Below are 16,921 nucleotides of genomic sequence, written 5' to 3'. Positions count from 1 at the left end.
GAGAGGTGGTGGAAGCAGGTACAGTATCAATGTTTAAGAGGCTCCTGAGACAGACACGTGAACAGGCAGGCACTAGAGGGATGGGCACTGTGTGCAGGCAGAGGGGATCAGTCTAATTTGGCACAGTGGTGCAGACATTGTGGGCCGAAGGGCCTGTTCGCGGGCTGTACTGTGTTCTCAGGTTGTGACCAGTAGGGCACCACAGAGATTGGTGCGCCCCCCCCCCCCCCCCCCCCCCCGCTATCACAGTCTATTGGTATTGATTTATTATTGTCACTTGTACCGAGGTACAGTGAAAAACTTGTCTTGCACACCGATCGTACAGGTCAATTCATTACACAGTGCAGTTACATTGAGTTAGTACCGAGTGCATTGATGTAGTACAGGTAACAACAGTAACAGTAAAGTGTCACAGCTACAGAGAAAGTGCAGTGCAATAAGGTGTGAGGTCACAACAAGGTAGATCGTGAGGTCAGAGTCCATCTCATTGTATAAGGGAACCGTTCAATAGTCTTATCACAGTGGGGTAGAAGCTGTCCTTAAGTCTGGTGGGACGTGCCCTCAGGCACCTGCATCTCCTACCTGATGGAAGAGAAGGGAGAATGTCCCGGGTGGGTGGGGTCTTTGATTATGCTGGCTGCTACACCAAGACAACGAGAGGTAAAGACAGAGTCCAAGGAGGGGAGGCTGGTGTCCGTGCTGCACTGGGCTGTGTCCACAGCTCTCTGCAGCTTCTCGCGGTCCTGGGCAAAGCAGTTGAATATAGATCAACAATTTGAGAACATCGCCACATGATAAGAGAAAGAGGCCATTTGGCCCCTCAAGTTGATGCCAGCTCACAGACTCCGTTGCCGACTAATTTTCTTTCTATAATCTACTCTCTCTACATTCTCATCAACTCCCCCCAGATGTACCCTTCACCCACACGCTGAGGGCAATTTACAGCAGCCATTTAACCTGCCTACCCCTCATGTCTTTGGGATGAGCACCTGGAGGAAACCACGTGGTCACAGGGACACTGTGCAAGCTCCACACAGGGAGTGCCGGGGGTTGGGATTGAACATGGATTCTGCCACTCGGAGGGAGGGCAGAGAATACTGGACATGGTCATAGAACTGTGGAGAAGGAGCAGATCCTAACCCCTCCATGTCTGTGGTGCACAAGATACCAAGTTAAACCTATGGCCTCTGGTATCTGACATGTCCACCCTGGGGAAGAGACTCTCACTGCCCCCACCCCTCCCCATCTGTGTCCAATAATTTTATAAACTTCTGTCAGGTCTCCCCTCAGCCTCCAACGCTCCACAGAAAACAACCCACGTTTGTCCAACCTCTCGTAGCTCATGCCCTCTAATGTCCTATCCCACAGTGATAAGACTATTGAACGGTTCCCCTATACAATGGTGGCCTCTGACCTCACAATCTACCTCGTTATGACCTTGCACCTTATTGTCTGCCTGCACTGCACTCTGTAGCTGTGACACTTTGTACTGTTATCGTTTTACCCTGTACTACCGCAATGCAATGATAAACCAACACCAATAATCCAGGCAACATCCTGGTGAACCTCTTCTGCACCTTTTCCAAAGCCTCCACATCCTTCCTGTAATGGGGCGACCAGAACTGCACACAATACTCCAAAGTTTTATAAAGCTGCAACATGACTTCCCGCTTTCTCACAGAGGGTGGTGACCGTCTAGAATTCTCTGCCCCCGCCGGTGGTGGAAGCTGGCTCATGAGAAGTATTTAAAGTGGAGGTGGCTATGAGGAGTAGAGGTATAATGGCACAGGAGAGGAGTTGAGGCCAGCATCGATCAACGTGATGACGTTAAATGGTGCCGGCTGGATGGGGCGCACCAATCTCTAGCGTACCTTAGTGTTCTCACTGTGATCACCAACGGGATTCACACTGGGTGAGGTTGTACTTGGATCCTCTAGCACTGGGCGGCAATGGTGGGACAGGAATCAGGAAAACAAGGGCACAGAACAATTAACTTTAATTTTTATTTGTAGATTCAAGTTTTTCTCACTTTTCACAAAGTATTAAACTTTAAAAATTCTCATCATCATATATTCAAAGAATACAATAAACGTCCCTCCCCACTGCTGAGACAGAGCAGAGAATGAGTGGATCCGAACACAGCACTGGGGCAGACTGGTAACAGGCAGTCAGGAACACGGAGGCTGAGGCACAGTCCCAACCGATCCAGCAACAGTGTGTGCAGAATATCTCTGGATTGTGATATCGGAATATTTACCTGTCCAAGTCTGGATGTTGGCCCAGAGTGGGGTGCGAGTTGTGTACACAGCTCACACACAGTTGTGTACACATGATACACAGGACTTGTCACAGTGACGGCTGGCACACACACTGCACAGACTCAATGCAACATTTCACAAAGATAATACATTTTAATAGTATCTACAAAATAATCATTTTATAAATAATTTTAACCACAATATCATAGTTTCCTGTGCAGAGGGTAAACAAAGTGCACCCACAGTAAATCAAACCACAAATTTTGAACACAGCAAATTATACACCAGGCGACATTTCAGCAGGTCAGGCAGCGTCCGCGGAGGGAAATAAACAGTTGACAATTTGGGCCGAGACCCTTCATCAGGACTGGAGAGGAAGGGGGCAGAAGCCGGAATAAGGAGGTGGGGGAGGCGGAGGAGCACATGCGGGCAGGTGACAGGTGAGTCCAGGTGAGGGGGGAGGTGACAGGTGAAAGAGGCAGAGGGCTGGAGGAGGACGACTCTGGTAGGAGAGACCCTCATCTACTGCCACGTTGAGGTCAGACGCAGGTTGGAGGAGCAACACCTCATGTTCCGCCTTGGGGGTCTCCAACCTGACAGCATCAACCTAAGGTCCAGTAACCCCTCCCCTCTTTTTCCTCCCCACCCTTTTCCCTCATTCCTGTGGACCCCTCACCCCTTCTCACCCTCCCCCACCCTCACGACCTGCCCACCTCCTTCCCGGTTCCCTTTATTCCATGGTCCGCTGTCCTGTCCTGTCAGATTCCTCCTTCAGCCCTTCCACCTCTCACCTCCCAGCTTCTCACATCGCTCCCTTTCACCCCCCTCCCCACCCACCTGGACTCCCCCCTCCCCTGCCTGCGTGTGCTCCTCCCTCCCCCCACCTCCTTATTCCGGCTTCTGCCCTCTTCTGTTCCAGTCCTGATGAAGGGTCTCGGCTGAAACGTCGACTGTTTATTTCCCTCCACGGATGCTGCCTGACCCGCTGAGCTCCTCCAGCACCTCGTGTGTTGCTCCAGATTCTGCAGAGCCTCGTGTCTCCGTGGTGAGGTTTCTGTGTTCCTTAAGGTGCAGCAAGTCAGTGCGGACACTTCCAGTGTCCAGAACCACGTTCACCAATGTGGGCACCGCAAATTGTCAGGGCTTTAGAAGTCAGACTATACTGACACAGGGTGAGGCTCCCTCCACACCGTCCCATCACACACTCCCCAGATGGAACAGGGTTGGCATAATTCGGTTAGTGATGGAGTGAAGTTCTTTCTTCAGCTGTGTCCAGTCAGTGGGAGGCATCTGCTCCTGTGACAGGGAGCTGAAGCCTGTGGACGTGGGGAGTGTGTGTGTCCGTCCAGTTACAGTGTTGTGGGGAAGGGGAGAGGGATCTTCACTAGTCTCATCCAGGAAGCAGGTCTGTCTGAGGACCAGACCCCATTGGTGGAGCAGACCCTGTCTGTGGACAGGGCCCCGAGGAACGGACCCCGTCCATGGACTGGACCCCAAGGAACGAGCCCCGTCCTTGGGAACCCCGACCGCAGACCGGACGTATCTGGACAAATCTGGGCAAACGACAACTGACTGATGTGGTTCGACTGGAAACGAGTAACAGTTAAAAAACTTTCTCTGAACAATTTAAATTATCATTTGTACAGAAAATTAGAACATTCTACTGGGGTGGCCAGGAGATTTAAATAAATAGGTTATGAACCGAGGTTTCACAATTCATCACGAGGATTGATGGGGAGCTTGTCGTCCAGCCTCTGTTGCAGAGAAATTAACTGCATCACCTCGTCGGCCTTGATCCGTTCCTGTGGGGACAGAGGAGGGGGTCATCCCAGAGTGGCAGGGGAAATCCGACTGCCCCCACACCCCGTGTCCCAGGTTTCAGTGTCTGCCCCACACTCGCTTCCCCTCTCCCCTCCCTCCCAACACCCTCCTCTCCCCACAACCCTCCCCCCTCCCACAGGCTCCCATGGTGAAGACCCCCACAGTCAAATAACCCACTCAACCTGGGTGGTGATTGGTGGGTGACCAGTCAGTGACTGGTCAATAACGAGTGGGTGACCGGGCAGTGACCGGTGGGTGACCAGGGTTCCCGAGACATTGGATCCTGTGTGGAACCACCTCAGGGGCAGCAAGCTGTGTGCACCCCCTCCCCTGCCTCCCGGCTCCCTGACCACTCCCCCCTCATCCCCACCCCTGCCCACTTCCCAGAACCCCCCCAGACTCACCAGCTCCCGGAAGTGGGGGTCGAGGGTGAACCAGAGGGCGACGGCACACCTCTGACCCCGGGTGACGGCCATCACCCCATGGGGGTTCTCACCCCCCGACGAGAAGCTCACCATCCGTCCACAGCGAGGCTTCACTGCAGCCTAGGGGGGCAGGGGAGGGGGCAAGAGGGGTAGATGGGAGGGGGACAGTGGGGGGGGGGAGGGGAGATGGGGGGACAGAGTGGGGGGGGAGGGGAGATGGGGGGACAGAGTGGGGGGGGAGATGGGGGGGACAGAGTGGGGGTGGGAGATGGGGGGGACAGAGTGGGGGGGGAGATGGGGTAAACAGAGTGGGGGGGGAGATGGGGTAAACAGAGTGGGGGGGGAGATGGGGTAAACAGAGTGGGGGGGGGAGATGGGGTAAACAGAGTGGGGGGGGAGATGGGGTAAACAGAGTGGGGGGGGGAGATGGGGTAAATCGGTTTATTGTAGCGTGCTGAGGTACAGTGAAAAATGTGCACACCGTCCATACAGGTCAGTTCACTACACGGTGCATCGAGGCAGTACAGGGTAAAACAATAACAGAACGCAGAGTAAAGTGTCCCAGCTACAGGGAAGTGCAGTGCAGGCAGACAACAAGGTGCATGGACCAGGACAGGGTCAAGGCTCCAGCGTATCGTACTGGGGGACCGTCAGGGACAGAACTTCTTGTGAGTTTCACTGGTCAGGAGCCGGGACTTGGAGCGAGAGGTGTGAGCATTTAAGGGAGGTCTCGGCACCTGTTTGGTGGGTTTCACTAAACTGCAGCCCAGAGGAGGGACAATTGTAAATTGTTAGTTCATAATTGATTATCTAATTAGCTAACTGCCAGCAGCCGAGCAGTGCGGACATTTTGGAGCAGCCGGTGCTGGGCCGGGCATGGGGAGGGGAGGGGACGGGCCGGACATGGGGAGGGGCGCAGGGAGGGGAGTGGCCGGGCGCGGGGAGGGGAGGGGAGGGAGAGCAGCTCTAAGAAAAGGCTTCAGTAAGAAGACACGGGTAAGAACAGGAGGTGTTGCTGACAGAACACGTGCACACACACTCACTGTGATCGTCTTTGCATCAGGCTCCGTGAAGATAAACTCGCCACCTTCGAAATCGCCATTCAGGTACAAGATGGCACTGTGGAGGGAAGGGACACCGTAACTAGGGAGCAGTGCAGGGGAGGGGAGGGGAGGGGCAACACCCATCCACCTGTAATCCTGTCCCTCACCTGGTCCAGGGCTTTCACCGTGCTGTGGAGTCGGTGTGACCACACCTTGTGTTGTCTGTTCTGTCATAGAACAACAGGCAAGGAACAAGATCTCAAACACACACACATGGCTAAAACACCATGACAACCACACACCCCAAGTCAGCGGTACCTGTGGTCCCAGCGTACGTGGGGGGGGGGGGTTACCTGTAGAGAGACAGAGAGAGAGAGAGCGAGAGCGAGAGCGAGAGAGTGTGTGTGTGTGTGTGTGTGTGTGTGTGTGGTTACCTGTAGCTCCTCTGTGTGTGTGTGTGTGTGTGTGTGTGTGTGTGTGTGTGTGGTTACCTGTAGTTCCTGTGTGTGTGTGTGTGGTTACCTGTAGCTCCTCTGTGTGTGTGTGTGGGGTTACCTGTAGTTCGCGCGCGTGTGTGTGTGTGTGTGGTTACCTGTAGCTCCTCTGTGTGTGTGTGTGTGTGTGTGTGTGGTTACCTGTAGCTCCTCTGTGTGTGTGTGTGGGGTTACCTGTAGTTCGTGTGTGTGTGTGTGTGTGTGTGTGTGTGTGGGGGGGGGGGGGTTGCCTGTAGTCCCTGTGTGTTGGGGGGGGCGGTTTACCTGTAGTCCCGGTGTGTGTAGGCAGGCGGTTCCTTCCAACACTCCTGTGCGTCGGGATCCAACAGACAGTTGTCGGCGTGGATCGGGTGACTCAGGTCATTGCGATTGTCCTGCTGACCTGCAGCTCGAACGGGAACAGCAGAGACATTATGAGCAACGTGGCAGGGAGCTGGCTGTAGCATCCGTGCCCCCGCGACCCCTCCCTCGCCCCCGTGATCCCTCCCTCGCCCCCAGGCTCCCCCACATCTCGGGATCCCCCGTCTCAGACCCACCCACCCCCACAGTCAGACAGTGTCTCCAGGGCAGAGGGGACAGGCCCCTTGACAATCCCCCCGGACAGCGCGCCCACCCCGGACAATCCCACTGGACAGCGCGCCCACACCGGACACAGCAGACGGCCGCCTCACCTTCGATGGCAGTCCGACACACCAGGTGTGTGTAGGAGAAGTAGAGTGTGGAATTCAGCATGAAGTAGGACTGGATGATGCGACGGGCCTTCTCACTGGCGTCATAGAACAACTTGGCCCCGTGCAGCGAGATCCGGCCCTCAAATCCATACTGAAAGGGAACAGAGTTGGAACTAGTCATTGGTAAATTATTGTCACATGTATTAGAGAGAGAGAGAGAGAGTGTGTGTGTGTGTGTGTGTGTGTGTGTGTGTGTGTCTCTCTCTCTCTCTCTCATCCGTACAGATGCCAAGGGACAATACCAGCCGAAATCTGAGTCCCAGACCAGCCATCAGCTGCAGCACAGCTTACATGCTATAACAGGCTACTAAATGAATTTGGGCAGTATCGCCAACAATGCATCCCTTCCCGATGACCTCACCGCACTCTATGCACGTTTTGAACAGAAGGGGATCGTAATGTCACCACCCGCCCCAACAGCCTCCAATGTACCTGAACCCACAGTCACTGTCAAGGACAGATCAGTCTTCCGGAGAGTGAACATGAGGAAAGCACCTGGCCCAGATGGTGTCCCTGGCCATGTGTTCAGATCTTGTGCTGATCAGCTAGCAGAAGTGTTTGCGGACATATTAAACCTTTCCCTGCTTCAGTCTCAGGTTCCCTCCTGTTTTAAGAAGAACACCATCATCCTGGTACCAAAGAAAAGCAAGGTAACGTGCCTCAATGACTACTGACCAGTGGCTCTGACATCCACCACCATGAAGTGCTTTGAGAGGCTGGTCATGGCACGCATCAGCTCCAGCCTCCCGAAAAGCCTTGACCCATTGCAATTCACCAACCGCTGAAACAGGTCTACAGCAGATGCCATCTCACTGGCCCTACACTCAGCTCTGGAGCATCTGGACAGTAAAGACACATACATTAGACTATTGTTTATTGACTACAGCTCTGCCTTCAATACAATAATCCCAAGCAAACTCATCACCAAACTGAGACCTGGGACTCAACACCTCCCTCTGCAACTGGATCCTTGACTTTCTAACAAACAGACCACAATCAGTGAGGATAGGCATCAATACCTCCGGCACGATTATTCTCAACACTGGTGCCCCACAAGGCTGCGTCCTCAGCCCTCTACTCTACTCCCTATACACTCACGACTGTGTGGCCAGATTCTGCTCTAACTCCATCTACAAGTTTGCAGATGATACCACCGTCGTAGGCCGTATCTCAAACAGCGATGAGTCAGAGTACAGGAAGGAGACAGAGAGCTTAGTGGAATGGTGTCATGACAACAACCTTTCCCTCAATGTCAACAAAAGAGCTGGTCATTGACTTCAGGAAAGGGGGCGGTGTACATGCACCTGTCTACATCAATGGTGCTGAGGTCAAGAGGGTTGACAGCTTCAAGTTCCTCGGAGTAAACTTCAACAATAGCCTGTCCTGGTCAAACCACATAGATGCCACGGCCAAGAAAGCTCACCAGCGCCTCTACTTCCTCAGGAGGCTAAAGAAATTTGGCATGTCCCCTTTGACCCTCACCAACTTTTACCGATGCACCACAGAAAGCATCCTATCTGGCTTGGTACGGCAACTGCTCTGCCCAGGACCGCAAGAAGCTGCAGAGTTGTGGACACAGCCCAGCATATCATGGACACCAGTCTCCCCTCCTTGGACTCTGTCTTTACCTCTTGCTGTCTCGGTGTAGCAGCCAGCATAATCAAAGACCCACCCACACAGGACATTCTCTCTTCTCTCCTCTCCCATCAGGCAGACGGTCTGACCCCGAGTGTCCCTGGGTGGGAAGTAGGGATCCATATCTCACCACTTCCCTTCCCCTCTCTGTAACCTGGTTCGATCAACTCTTGGGCACTGCTGGGTGTGGGTGACTGGTGGGCATGAGCGATCTGTGAGCATGAGCTCTGCCACTGGGACTATTTCAGGGCAGTCCAGGACCCGCAACCTCCCTGACCCACTCTGCAGAATGACCCCGACCTCTCACCTGTCCAGGCAGGTGATGAGTAACCTGGGCCAAAGCAGAGAACAGCTGGCACCCAGTCTTGTGCCAGCAGACAGGGGGCTGTGCAGCAGTGACCAGCTGGTCTAACTGTCCGCACTGGGTGTGTGTGGCGGTGGGATGTGTCAGGGGTTGCACTCTGGGAGGTCACACGTACAGGGAAGGTAGATGGCCTCATACCCTCTAATCCAGGCAGCGTCATTGGATCACGGAGGGGATTTAATCTAATTCGGCATCATGGTCGGCACATGTGGTGGGCCTAAGGGCCTGTTCCTGTGCTCTCGGGGTTGTGGTTACAGCTCAGGGCTCACCCACAGGTTTGCCTTTCTTACCCTGTGTACAGGCGGTAGGTGTGGATGGTGAGAAAACCAACGGTTCTGCGCGAATGTGCGCCAGTCTGCGCTGGGGGTCAGCGGTGGTGGTGGTGGTGGGGTGGGGGGGGTGGGGAAGGGTCAGCAGTAGGGGGGGGGGGGGGGGGTCGGTGGTGGGGGAGAGGGGTCAGCAGCTTTAAATTCCTGGGCGTTAACATCTCGGACGACGTGTCCTGGGCCCAGCATGTAGACACAGTCAGAAGGAGAGGAGGATAAGAGGTGACTTGATAGAGGTGTACAAGATGATAAGAGGCACATATCCAGTGGACAGTCAGAGACTTTTTCCCAGCGTGACAACGGCTAACATGAGGGGGCATAATTTTAAGGTGATTGGAGAAAGGTATAAGGGGGATGTCAGGGGTAGGTTTTTTTTTTACACAGATTGTGGTGGGTGCGTGGAACGCACTGCTGGCAGAGGTTGTGGGGGCAGATACATTAGGGACATTTAAGAGACTGTTAGATAGACACATGAATGATAGAGAAATGGAGGGCTATGTGGGAGGGAAGGGTTAGATAGATCTTAGAGCAGGATAATATGTCGGCACAACATCGTGGGCCGAAGGGCCTGTACTGTGCTGTAGTGTTCTATGTTCTAAGGAAGTTTGGCTTGTCACCAAACACTCTAACAAATGTCTACAGCTGTACTGTTGAAAGTGTCCTGACTGGGTGCATCATGGTCTGGGACGGCAATTTGAATGTGCAGGAACGTAAGAAGCTGCAGGGAGTAGTGGACTCTGCCCAATACATCACGGACACATCCCTCCCCACCATCAGGAGTATCTACAGGAGACGCTGCCTCAAGGCGGCAACATCCATCATCAAAGATCCCCACCATCCGGGCCGTGCCATCTCCTCCAGCTCCCATCAGGCAGGAGATACAGAAGCCCGAAGTCCCACACCACCAGGTTCAGGAACAGCTACTTCCCTTCAACCATTCAGTTCTTGAACCATCGGGCACAACCCTGATCACTGCCTCAGTACAGCAACACTGGGACCACTGTGCACTACAATGCACTTTGTGTTCTGATAGTGTTTTTTCTTGCATAAATTTGTACGATTTACATTTATGTTTTTCTCGTGAATGTTGTGAATATGATGCTGTGTGCCTGTGATGCTGCTGCAGGGAAGTTTCTCATTGCGCCCGTGCACACACGGATGTGTGTGTGTGACAGTAAACTGGGCTTTGACAGACAGTCCAAGAGGTGACTCACCGCCAGGGCCCTGTACACAGTGGCTCCCTCAAAGCGCTCATTGGGTGTGTGAGGTGACATCTTCCCCCGGTAGCCGTCACCCACCATGGCGATGCTCTACAGAAACAGGAGACATTGGTGGACGTAAAGACCAGCTCTGAGCACGTGCTGCTGACGGCACGGAGAGACAAGGCACCAGGCCACTTACACTGGCCACACGGTACAAGTCCCGACACTCCTGGGCTGTGATCACATCGTCAAGGAGCACACGCTGGCTCCCGTTCAGCTGCTGCGAGTCCTGGACAACCTTCACGTAGCTGAAGAGCACCGGCCCACCTGTAGGGAGAGTGCGCAGTGAGAACGGAGACCACAACGGGAAGTTCGACACTGACTCCACCACCAGTCCATCCCTCCCTAACACCAGGGACCACGGCTGTCCGCAGCGCCCAGGGGCGGTCTCACACGGCGCCCAGGGGAGGTCCCACACGCAGCACCCAGGGGCGGTCTCACACGGCGCGCAGGGGTGGTCTCACACACAGCGCCCAAGGGAGGTCTCACACGGCACGCAGGGGTGGTCTCACATGCAGCGCCCACGGGAGGTCCCACGCGCAGCGCCCAAGGGTGGTCTCACACGACGCCTAGGGGAGGTCCCACATGCGGCGCCCGGGGGCGGTCAATATTGTGTCGACATAGCTAATCCCTCCTACCTACAGAATGCCCATATCCCTCTATTTTCCTCTCATCCAAGTCCCTCTTAAAAGCCCCCAATGAATTTGCCTCCACCACCCTATCAGGCAACGCATTCCAGGCATCCACCATTCTCAGTAAAAAAAACTTGCCCCTCACGTCTCTTTTGAACCTACCCCATCTCACCTTAAATGCATGCCCTCTGGTATTGGATTGCTCAATAATGGGAAAAAGATATTGCTTGTCCACCCTATCTATGCCCCTCATAATTTTATACACTTCCAACAGATCACCCCTCAGCCTCTGCCACTCCAGAGAAAAGAGCCCAAGTTTGTCCAGCCTCTCCTGATAGCACATGCCCTCTAATCCAGGCAGCATCCTAGTAAACCTCCTCTGCACCCTCTCTAAAGCCTCAGCATCCTTCCTATAGTGAGGTGACCAGAACTGCACACAATACTCTAAATGCGGCCTAACCAGATTTCTATAGAGATGCATCGTAACTTCTTGACTCCTGTACTCAATACTTTGATTAATGAAAGCAAGCATTTCATAAGCCTTCTTAACCACCCTGTCTACCTGTGTAGCCACTTTCAATGAGCCACGGACTTGCACCCCAAGGTCTCTCTGCTCTTTAACACTGTTAAGGGTCTTGTCCTTAACAGTGTACTGCCTCTTGACATTAGTCCTACCAAGGTGCAAGACCTCACATTTATCCGGGTTAAACTCCATCTGCCATTTCTCTGCCCACATCTGCAGCTGATCTATATCACGCTGTACCAGTCACCAGTCTTCTACACTATTCACAACTCCACCAATCTTGGTATCGCCTGCAAACTTACTAACCCAACCATCAACATACTCGCCCAGGTCATTTATGGACATCACAAACATCAGAGGTCCCAGTACAGATCCCTGCGGAACACCACTACTCACAGGCCTCCAGCCCGAATAAGTCCCTTCAACCACCACCCTGTCTTCTACGGGCAAACCAGTTCTGGATCCACACAGCCAATTCTCCACTGACCCCATGCATCCAAACTTTCTTCATTAACCTATTATGTGGGAGCTTGTCAAATGCCTTCCTGAAGTCCATATAGATAACATCCACAGCTCTACCTTCATCAGTCTCTCTCGTCACCCTGTCAGAAAACTCAACCAGGTTAGTAAGACATGACCTGCCCCACACAAAGCTGTGCTGGCTTTCCCTAATCAAGCCATTGGATTCCAGATGCTCGTATATCCTATCTTGAAGAATTTTCTCCAGCGATTTCCCTGCAACTGACATGAGACTCACTGGTCTACAGTTCCTCGGATTTTCCGTTGTTCCTTTCTTAAATAGAGGAACAACAGAGATTTAAGGTGCTGGGGAGTAGATATAGAGGAGATGTCAGGGGTAAGTTTTTTTACTCAGAGACTGGTGAGTGCGTGGAATGGGCTGCCGGAAATGGTGGTGGAGGCTGATACGATAGGGTCTTTCAAGAGACTGGTAGATAGGTACATGGAGCTGATAAAATAGACAGATATGGGTAAGCCTAGTAATTTCTAGTGTAGGGACATGTTCGGCACAGCTTTGTGGGCCAAAAGGCCTGAATTGTGCTGTAATTGTTCTAACATCAGCCACTTGCCAATCCTCCAGGACCTCACCCGTGGTCAAAGAGGACACAAAGGTGCTGGTCAAGGCCCCAGCATTCCCTCTCTCACCTTCCTCAGTAACCTGGGGTATATCCCATCGGGCCCCAGGGACTTATCCAGGAGACCTAACACTACCTCTTCCTTGACCTCTAAATGCCCTAACGTTTCCGCTCTCAGTTCCAATTTCTGAGTCCTACACGTCCCTTTCCTGGGTAAATACTGAAGAGAAATACTCATTCAGAACCTCACTCACATCCTCTGCATCCAAACATAGATTACCTTCGTTACCCTTAAGTGGTCCTACCCTTTCCCTCGTTCTCTTCTTATTAGGTATAGAATGCCTTTGGATCCTACTTGCTAAGGACTTTTCATGGCCCCTCCTGGCTTTCCTAATTCCTTTCTTGAGTTCAATTCAGGCTTTTCTAATATTCCTCACGTGCTCTGTCTGATCCTAACTTCCGAAGCTCTACATACTGCCTGGGGTGGTGGTGGAGGCTGATACATTGCACAAGTTCAAGAGATTGTTAGATAAGCATATGGAGGAATTTAAGTTAGAGGGATATGTGGGAGAAAGGGGTTAGATAGTCTTAGGTGTGGTTTGAAGGGTAGCACAACATGGTGGGCCGAAGGGCCTGTATTGTGCTGTATTGTTCTATGGTACTTGTCCTTCTTGACTAAGTTCATCACTTCTCTGGACATCCAAGGTTCCCTTATTTTCCCATTCATGAACTTCTTTCTAATCGGGACGTACCTATCCTGTACCCTGTGTAAATGATCCTTAAACACTTCCTACATGCTCGACATGGACTTGGCAGCAAAAAGGTTTTCCCAGTTTACTCTACCTAGTTCCTGCCTTATGCCTTCATAATTAGCCCTTCTCCAATTTAAACCCCTCCTGCTAGCCCCTTACCTATCCTTATCTATAGCTATCCTGAAAGTTAATGAGCTGTGGTCATTGTTCCCCAATTGCTCACCCACTGACAGGTGAGTCACCTGGCCAGGCTCATTACCCAACACCAGGTCCAGAATAGGCTCTCCCCTTGTTGGACTGTCGACATATTGATTTAGGAACCCCTCCTGGATACACCTAACAAATTCTGCCCCATCTAACCCCCAGCACTAAATAGGTCCCAATTTATATCAGGGAAGTTGAAGTCTCCCATGACCACAACCTCATTTTCCAAGTAGCAACGTTCCCTCACTTCCTTCCCCAAGCCCTGTGAAAGCTCACTCACTCTGCCCTAGTTACACTCTCTCACTTTCAATTTTCTCCCCCCTAATTCCTGAACCTTTGCTAGTTTCTGAAATTCTCCAAATTTTCAACCCCACCTGACCCTGACCCCACCCCCACCCCACCCTTCCCTTCCTTCGTGTGAACACTGCAGGTCATGTCTTCATCCGGCACAGAACACTCCCTCTCCCCGAGCATCCTCCACTGAGGATTACTAAATATGCCTCATCTAGTGAGAGAAATGTTCGCCTTACATCCTCAGGAGGCTAAAGAAATTTAGCATGTTCCCATCAACCCTCACCAACTTTTAGGATGCTTTCTATGGTGCATCGATATCTGGATGCATCACGGCTTGGTAAGGCAACTGCTCTGCCCAGGACCGCAAGAAACTGCAGAGAGTTGTGGACACAGCCCAGCGCATTACAGACACCAGCCTCCCCTCCTTGGACTCTGTCTTTACCTCTCGCTGCCTTGGTAATGCAGCCAGCATAATCAAAGACCCCACCCATCCTGGGTCATTCACTCTTCTCTCTTCTCCCCTCTCCCATCAGGCAGAAGATACAAAAGCCTGAAAGCACGTACCACCAGGCTCAAGGACAGCTTCTATCCCACTGTTATAAGACTATTGAACAGTCCCCTAGTACGATAAGATGGACTCTTGACCTCACAATCTACCTCGTTATGACCTTGCACCTTATTGTCTGCCTGCACTGCACTTTCTCTGTAACTGTGACACTTTATTCTGCATTCTGTTATTGTTTTCCCTTTTACTACCTCAATGCACTGTGTAGGCAGTGCAGGCATAGTAGTGCAGCGGTTAGCGTAACGCTTTACAGCGCCAGCGACCTGGGTTCAAATCTGGCCACTGTCTGTAAGGAGTTTGTACGTTCTCCCCGTGTCTGCGTGGGTTTCCTCCGGGTGCTCCGGTTTCCTCCCACGTTCCAAAAACATACGGATTAGGAAGTTGTGGGCATGCTATGTTGGCGCCAGAAGTGTGGCGACACTTGAGGGCTGCCCCCAGAACAGTCCACACAAAAGATGTGTTTCGAAGTACATGTGACTAATACAGATATCTTACCTTATCGTAATGATCCGATCTGTATGTAAAACACAGGTCTCCACTGTACCTCGGTACATGGGACCAATTTACCGAGGTAATTTCTCATCCACTGTACCCACTGCTCCCGACATCACCTCGGCCTCTGGCCCTGGTCTCAGACGGCTCTGTCTCTCTCCAAGGGGATTCTAAGGGCGGTGGGGTGGGGCGCGTTGGGGGGGTGGGGGGCAGTGGGGGGGGGGTTCCTTTTGAGAACGCACTGCCACTGGGGGAGATGGTGATTGGTTGGAGAGACCATCTCCCTCCCTCCCCCCCCCCCCCCGGTGAAGGACGGCTCCTCGTCCTGCCACTGCCCCACACCTCCTGTCAGCTTCCCCACCCCCCCTCCGCCCCCACGGTGCAGACCCCTCCCACCCCCTCTCCCCCCCCCCGAGGCGGGGTGGTCAGGTGACCCTACCTTCCCCATCCCCCCGCCCCCACGGTGCAGACCCCTCCCACCCCCTCTCCCCCCCCCCGAGGTGGGGTGGTCAGGTGACCCTACCTTCCCCATCCCCCCGCCCCCACGGTGCAGACCCCCCCCCCCCGAGGCGGGGTGGTCAGGTGACCCTACCTTCCCCATCCCCCCGCCCCCACGGTGCAGACCCCTCCCACCCCCTCCCCGGGGAGACCCCACCCCCCCCCCGAGGCGGGGTGGTCAGGTGACCCTACCTTCACGAAGCTGGCGGTCAGCCTTCCTCTCGGCCCGTCTCCTCTGGACCGGGATCTGCGGGGCCTTCAGGGGGTCCGCCCCAGCTGCCGGCCGCCTGTGCAGGGAGCGAAGGATTAACGCGGACAGGACACAGCAGGAGGGGTTAACGCGGGGGGATGCGGGGGGGGGGTTAACGCGGGGGGATGCGGGGGGGGGTGACGCGGGGGATGTGACACGGGGGGGGGGGAGACAGGGATGGGTGGGGACGGGTGAAACAGGAGTTCACAGAGCATGGCCCGGGGGTGGTGGCGGGAAGACGGGGGAGGAGACACCAGTGGGGGGGGCATCAGGCGCTGTTGGGACAGAAGAACGCGCTGTCTCCATTTGGCCTCCTTCCACCACCTCCCCTCACCCCCACCTGCTCCATGATGGGGTAGCGGCCCCCAGCGCCCCCAACCCATGGGCAGACCGGCCCACTCTCCCCCACAGTTACGGGGCGGTACAGCAGGGGGACAGAGCCTTTGGCCCATCCAGTCCATACTGACCATTACCCACCGATTTATCCTCATCCAAATCCCACCAGCTCCCTGCGATAAACCTCAACCTCCCCCCGCTAAGCTGCAGCTCGTCACCCACACGGAGCTGTTCAACCCATGTCACCACCCCTCAGGACTTCAGTCACGGGGCTGCAGCATGTGGGACCCCCCGGCTCCGGCCACACTCCGGCCCGGAGCACCCACGGCCCTCACCACCACCCACTGTCCCACCACACGTGCCTCGGGACCAGCGTGGGAGCGGGTCACCACTGGGGGCTGCTTCAGGAGGTGGTCGATACCAGGGCAACTGGCGTTTCTCACAATCCGCTCCTCTTCCTAAGGAGGGAAACTCTGCAGCTCGGGAAGGATTGTGTGGGAAAGGCACAAATGGGAACTGGCAAAACCCCTCCTGGGACCTTCACCCCAGTGACACCAGCTGGAGCGTGAAGACAGATTTAATCTCCGCAGGTAAACCAGGGGCTGAACCGAGAGCAGAATCCGTGTGTAGTTCCAGTTCCCTACCTGCCGACACCGTCCTGATCTTCATTGTGCCCAGACACAGTCCAGTTCACCTGCAGAGAACAAACAAACAATCTCCATTCACACATTCACAAAACACGGACAGTCAGTTAAGGAGACAGGCTCAGATCACGTGTAACGAGGGAATCGGTAAACCACTGCACCGTCCGCCGGTTAGAAACAGTCCGCTGGGACCGCTCCAGAATGCAAGGAGTTTTCTGAGATCACAACCAACTGATCCACCATCTCTGCAGCTACTTTAGGAAGCAGGCACTCAGGTA

The 16,921-nt window shown here is 53.9% G+C and overlaps 1 protein-coding gene and 1 long non-coding RNA gene across 2 annotated transcripts in view; both read right to left on the bottom strand.

Moving 5' to 3' along the window:
* Positions 1 to 1,989: 1,989 nt before the first annotated feature.
* Positions 1,990 to 3,027, bottom strand: LOC127571741 (uncharacterized). The gene is made up of 2 exons (XR_007956506.1): positions 2,964 to 3,027; positions 1,990 to 2,896 (listed from the first exon to the last, which is right to left on the bottom strand). It is a non-coding gene; the product is annotated as an uncharacterized LOC127571741 (long non-coding RNA).
* A 137-nt stretch (positions 3,028 to 3,164) lies between these two features.
* The window catches only part of p3h2 (prolyl 3-hydroxylase 2), a 79,349-nt gene continuing 65,592 nt past the window's right edge, over positions 3,165 to 16,921 (bottom strand). The window contains exons 7-15 of the mRNA XM_052018496.1: positions 16,644 to 16,693; positions 15,606 to 15,700; positions 10,499 to 10,626; positions 10,312 to 10,407; positions 6,713 to 6,863; positions 6,306 to 6,423; positions 5,548 to 5,623; positions 4,484 to 4,624; positions 3,165 to 4,060 (exon numbers count right to left, since the gene is read on the bottom strand). Coding sequence (XP_051874456.1) covers positions 3,968 to 4,060; positions 4,484 to 4,624; positions 5,548 to 5,623; positions 6,306 to 6,423; positions 6,713 to 6,863; positions 10,312 to 10,407; positions 10,499 to 10,626; positions 15,606 to 15,700; positions 16,644 to 16,693 — 948 coding nt within the window. The 3' untranslated portion in view covers positions 3,165 to 3,967. The remainder of the gene's footprint in view (positions 4,061 to 4,483; positions 4,625 to 5,547; positions 5,624 to 6,305; positions 6,424 to 6,712; positions 6,864 to 10,311; positions 10,408 to 10,498; positions 10,627 to 15,605; positions 15,701 to 16,643; positions 16,694 to 16,921) is intronic.

This window comes from Pristis pectinata, chromosome 6, assembly GCF_009764475.1.
Source record: "Pristis pectinata isolate sPriPec2 chromosome 6, sPriPec2.1.pri, whole genome shotgun sequence".
Taxonomy (NCBI): domain Eukaryota; kingdom Metazoa; phylum Chordata; class Chondrichthyes; order Rhinopristiformes; family Pristidae; genus Pristis; species Pristis pectinata.
This window is presented reverse-complemented; position numbering and strand designations above follow the sequence as displayed.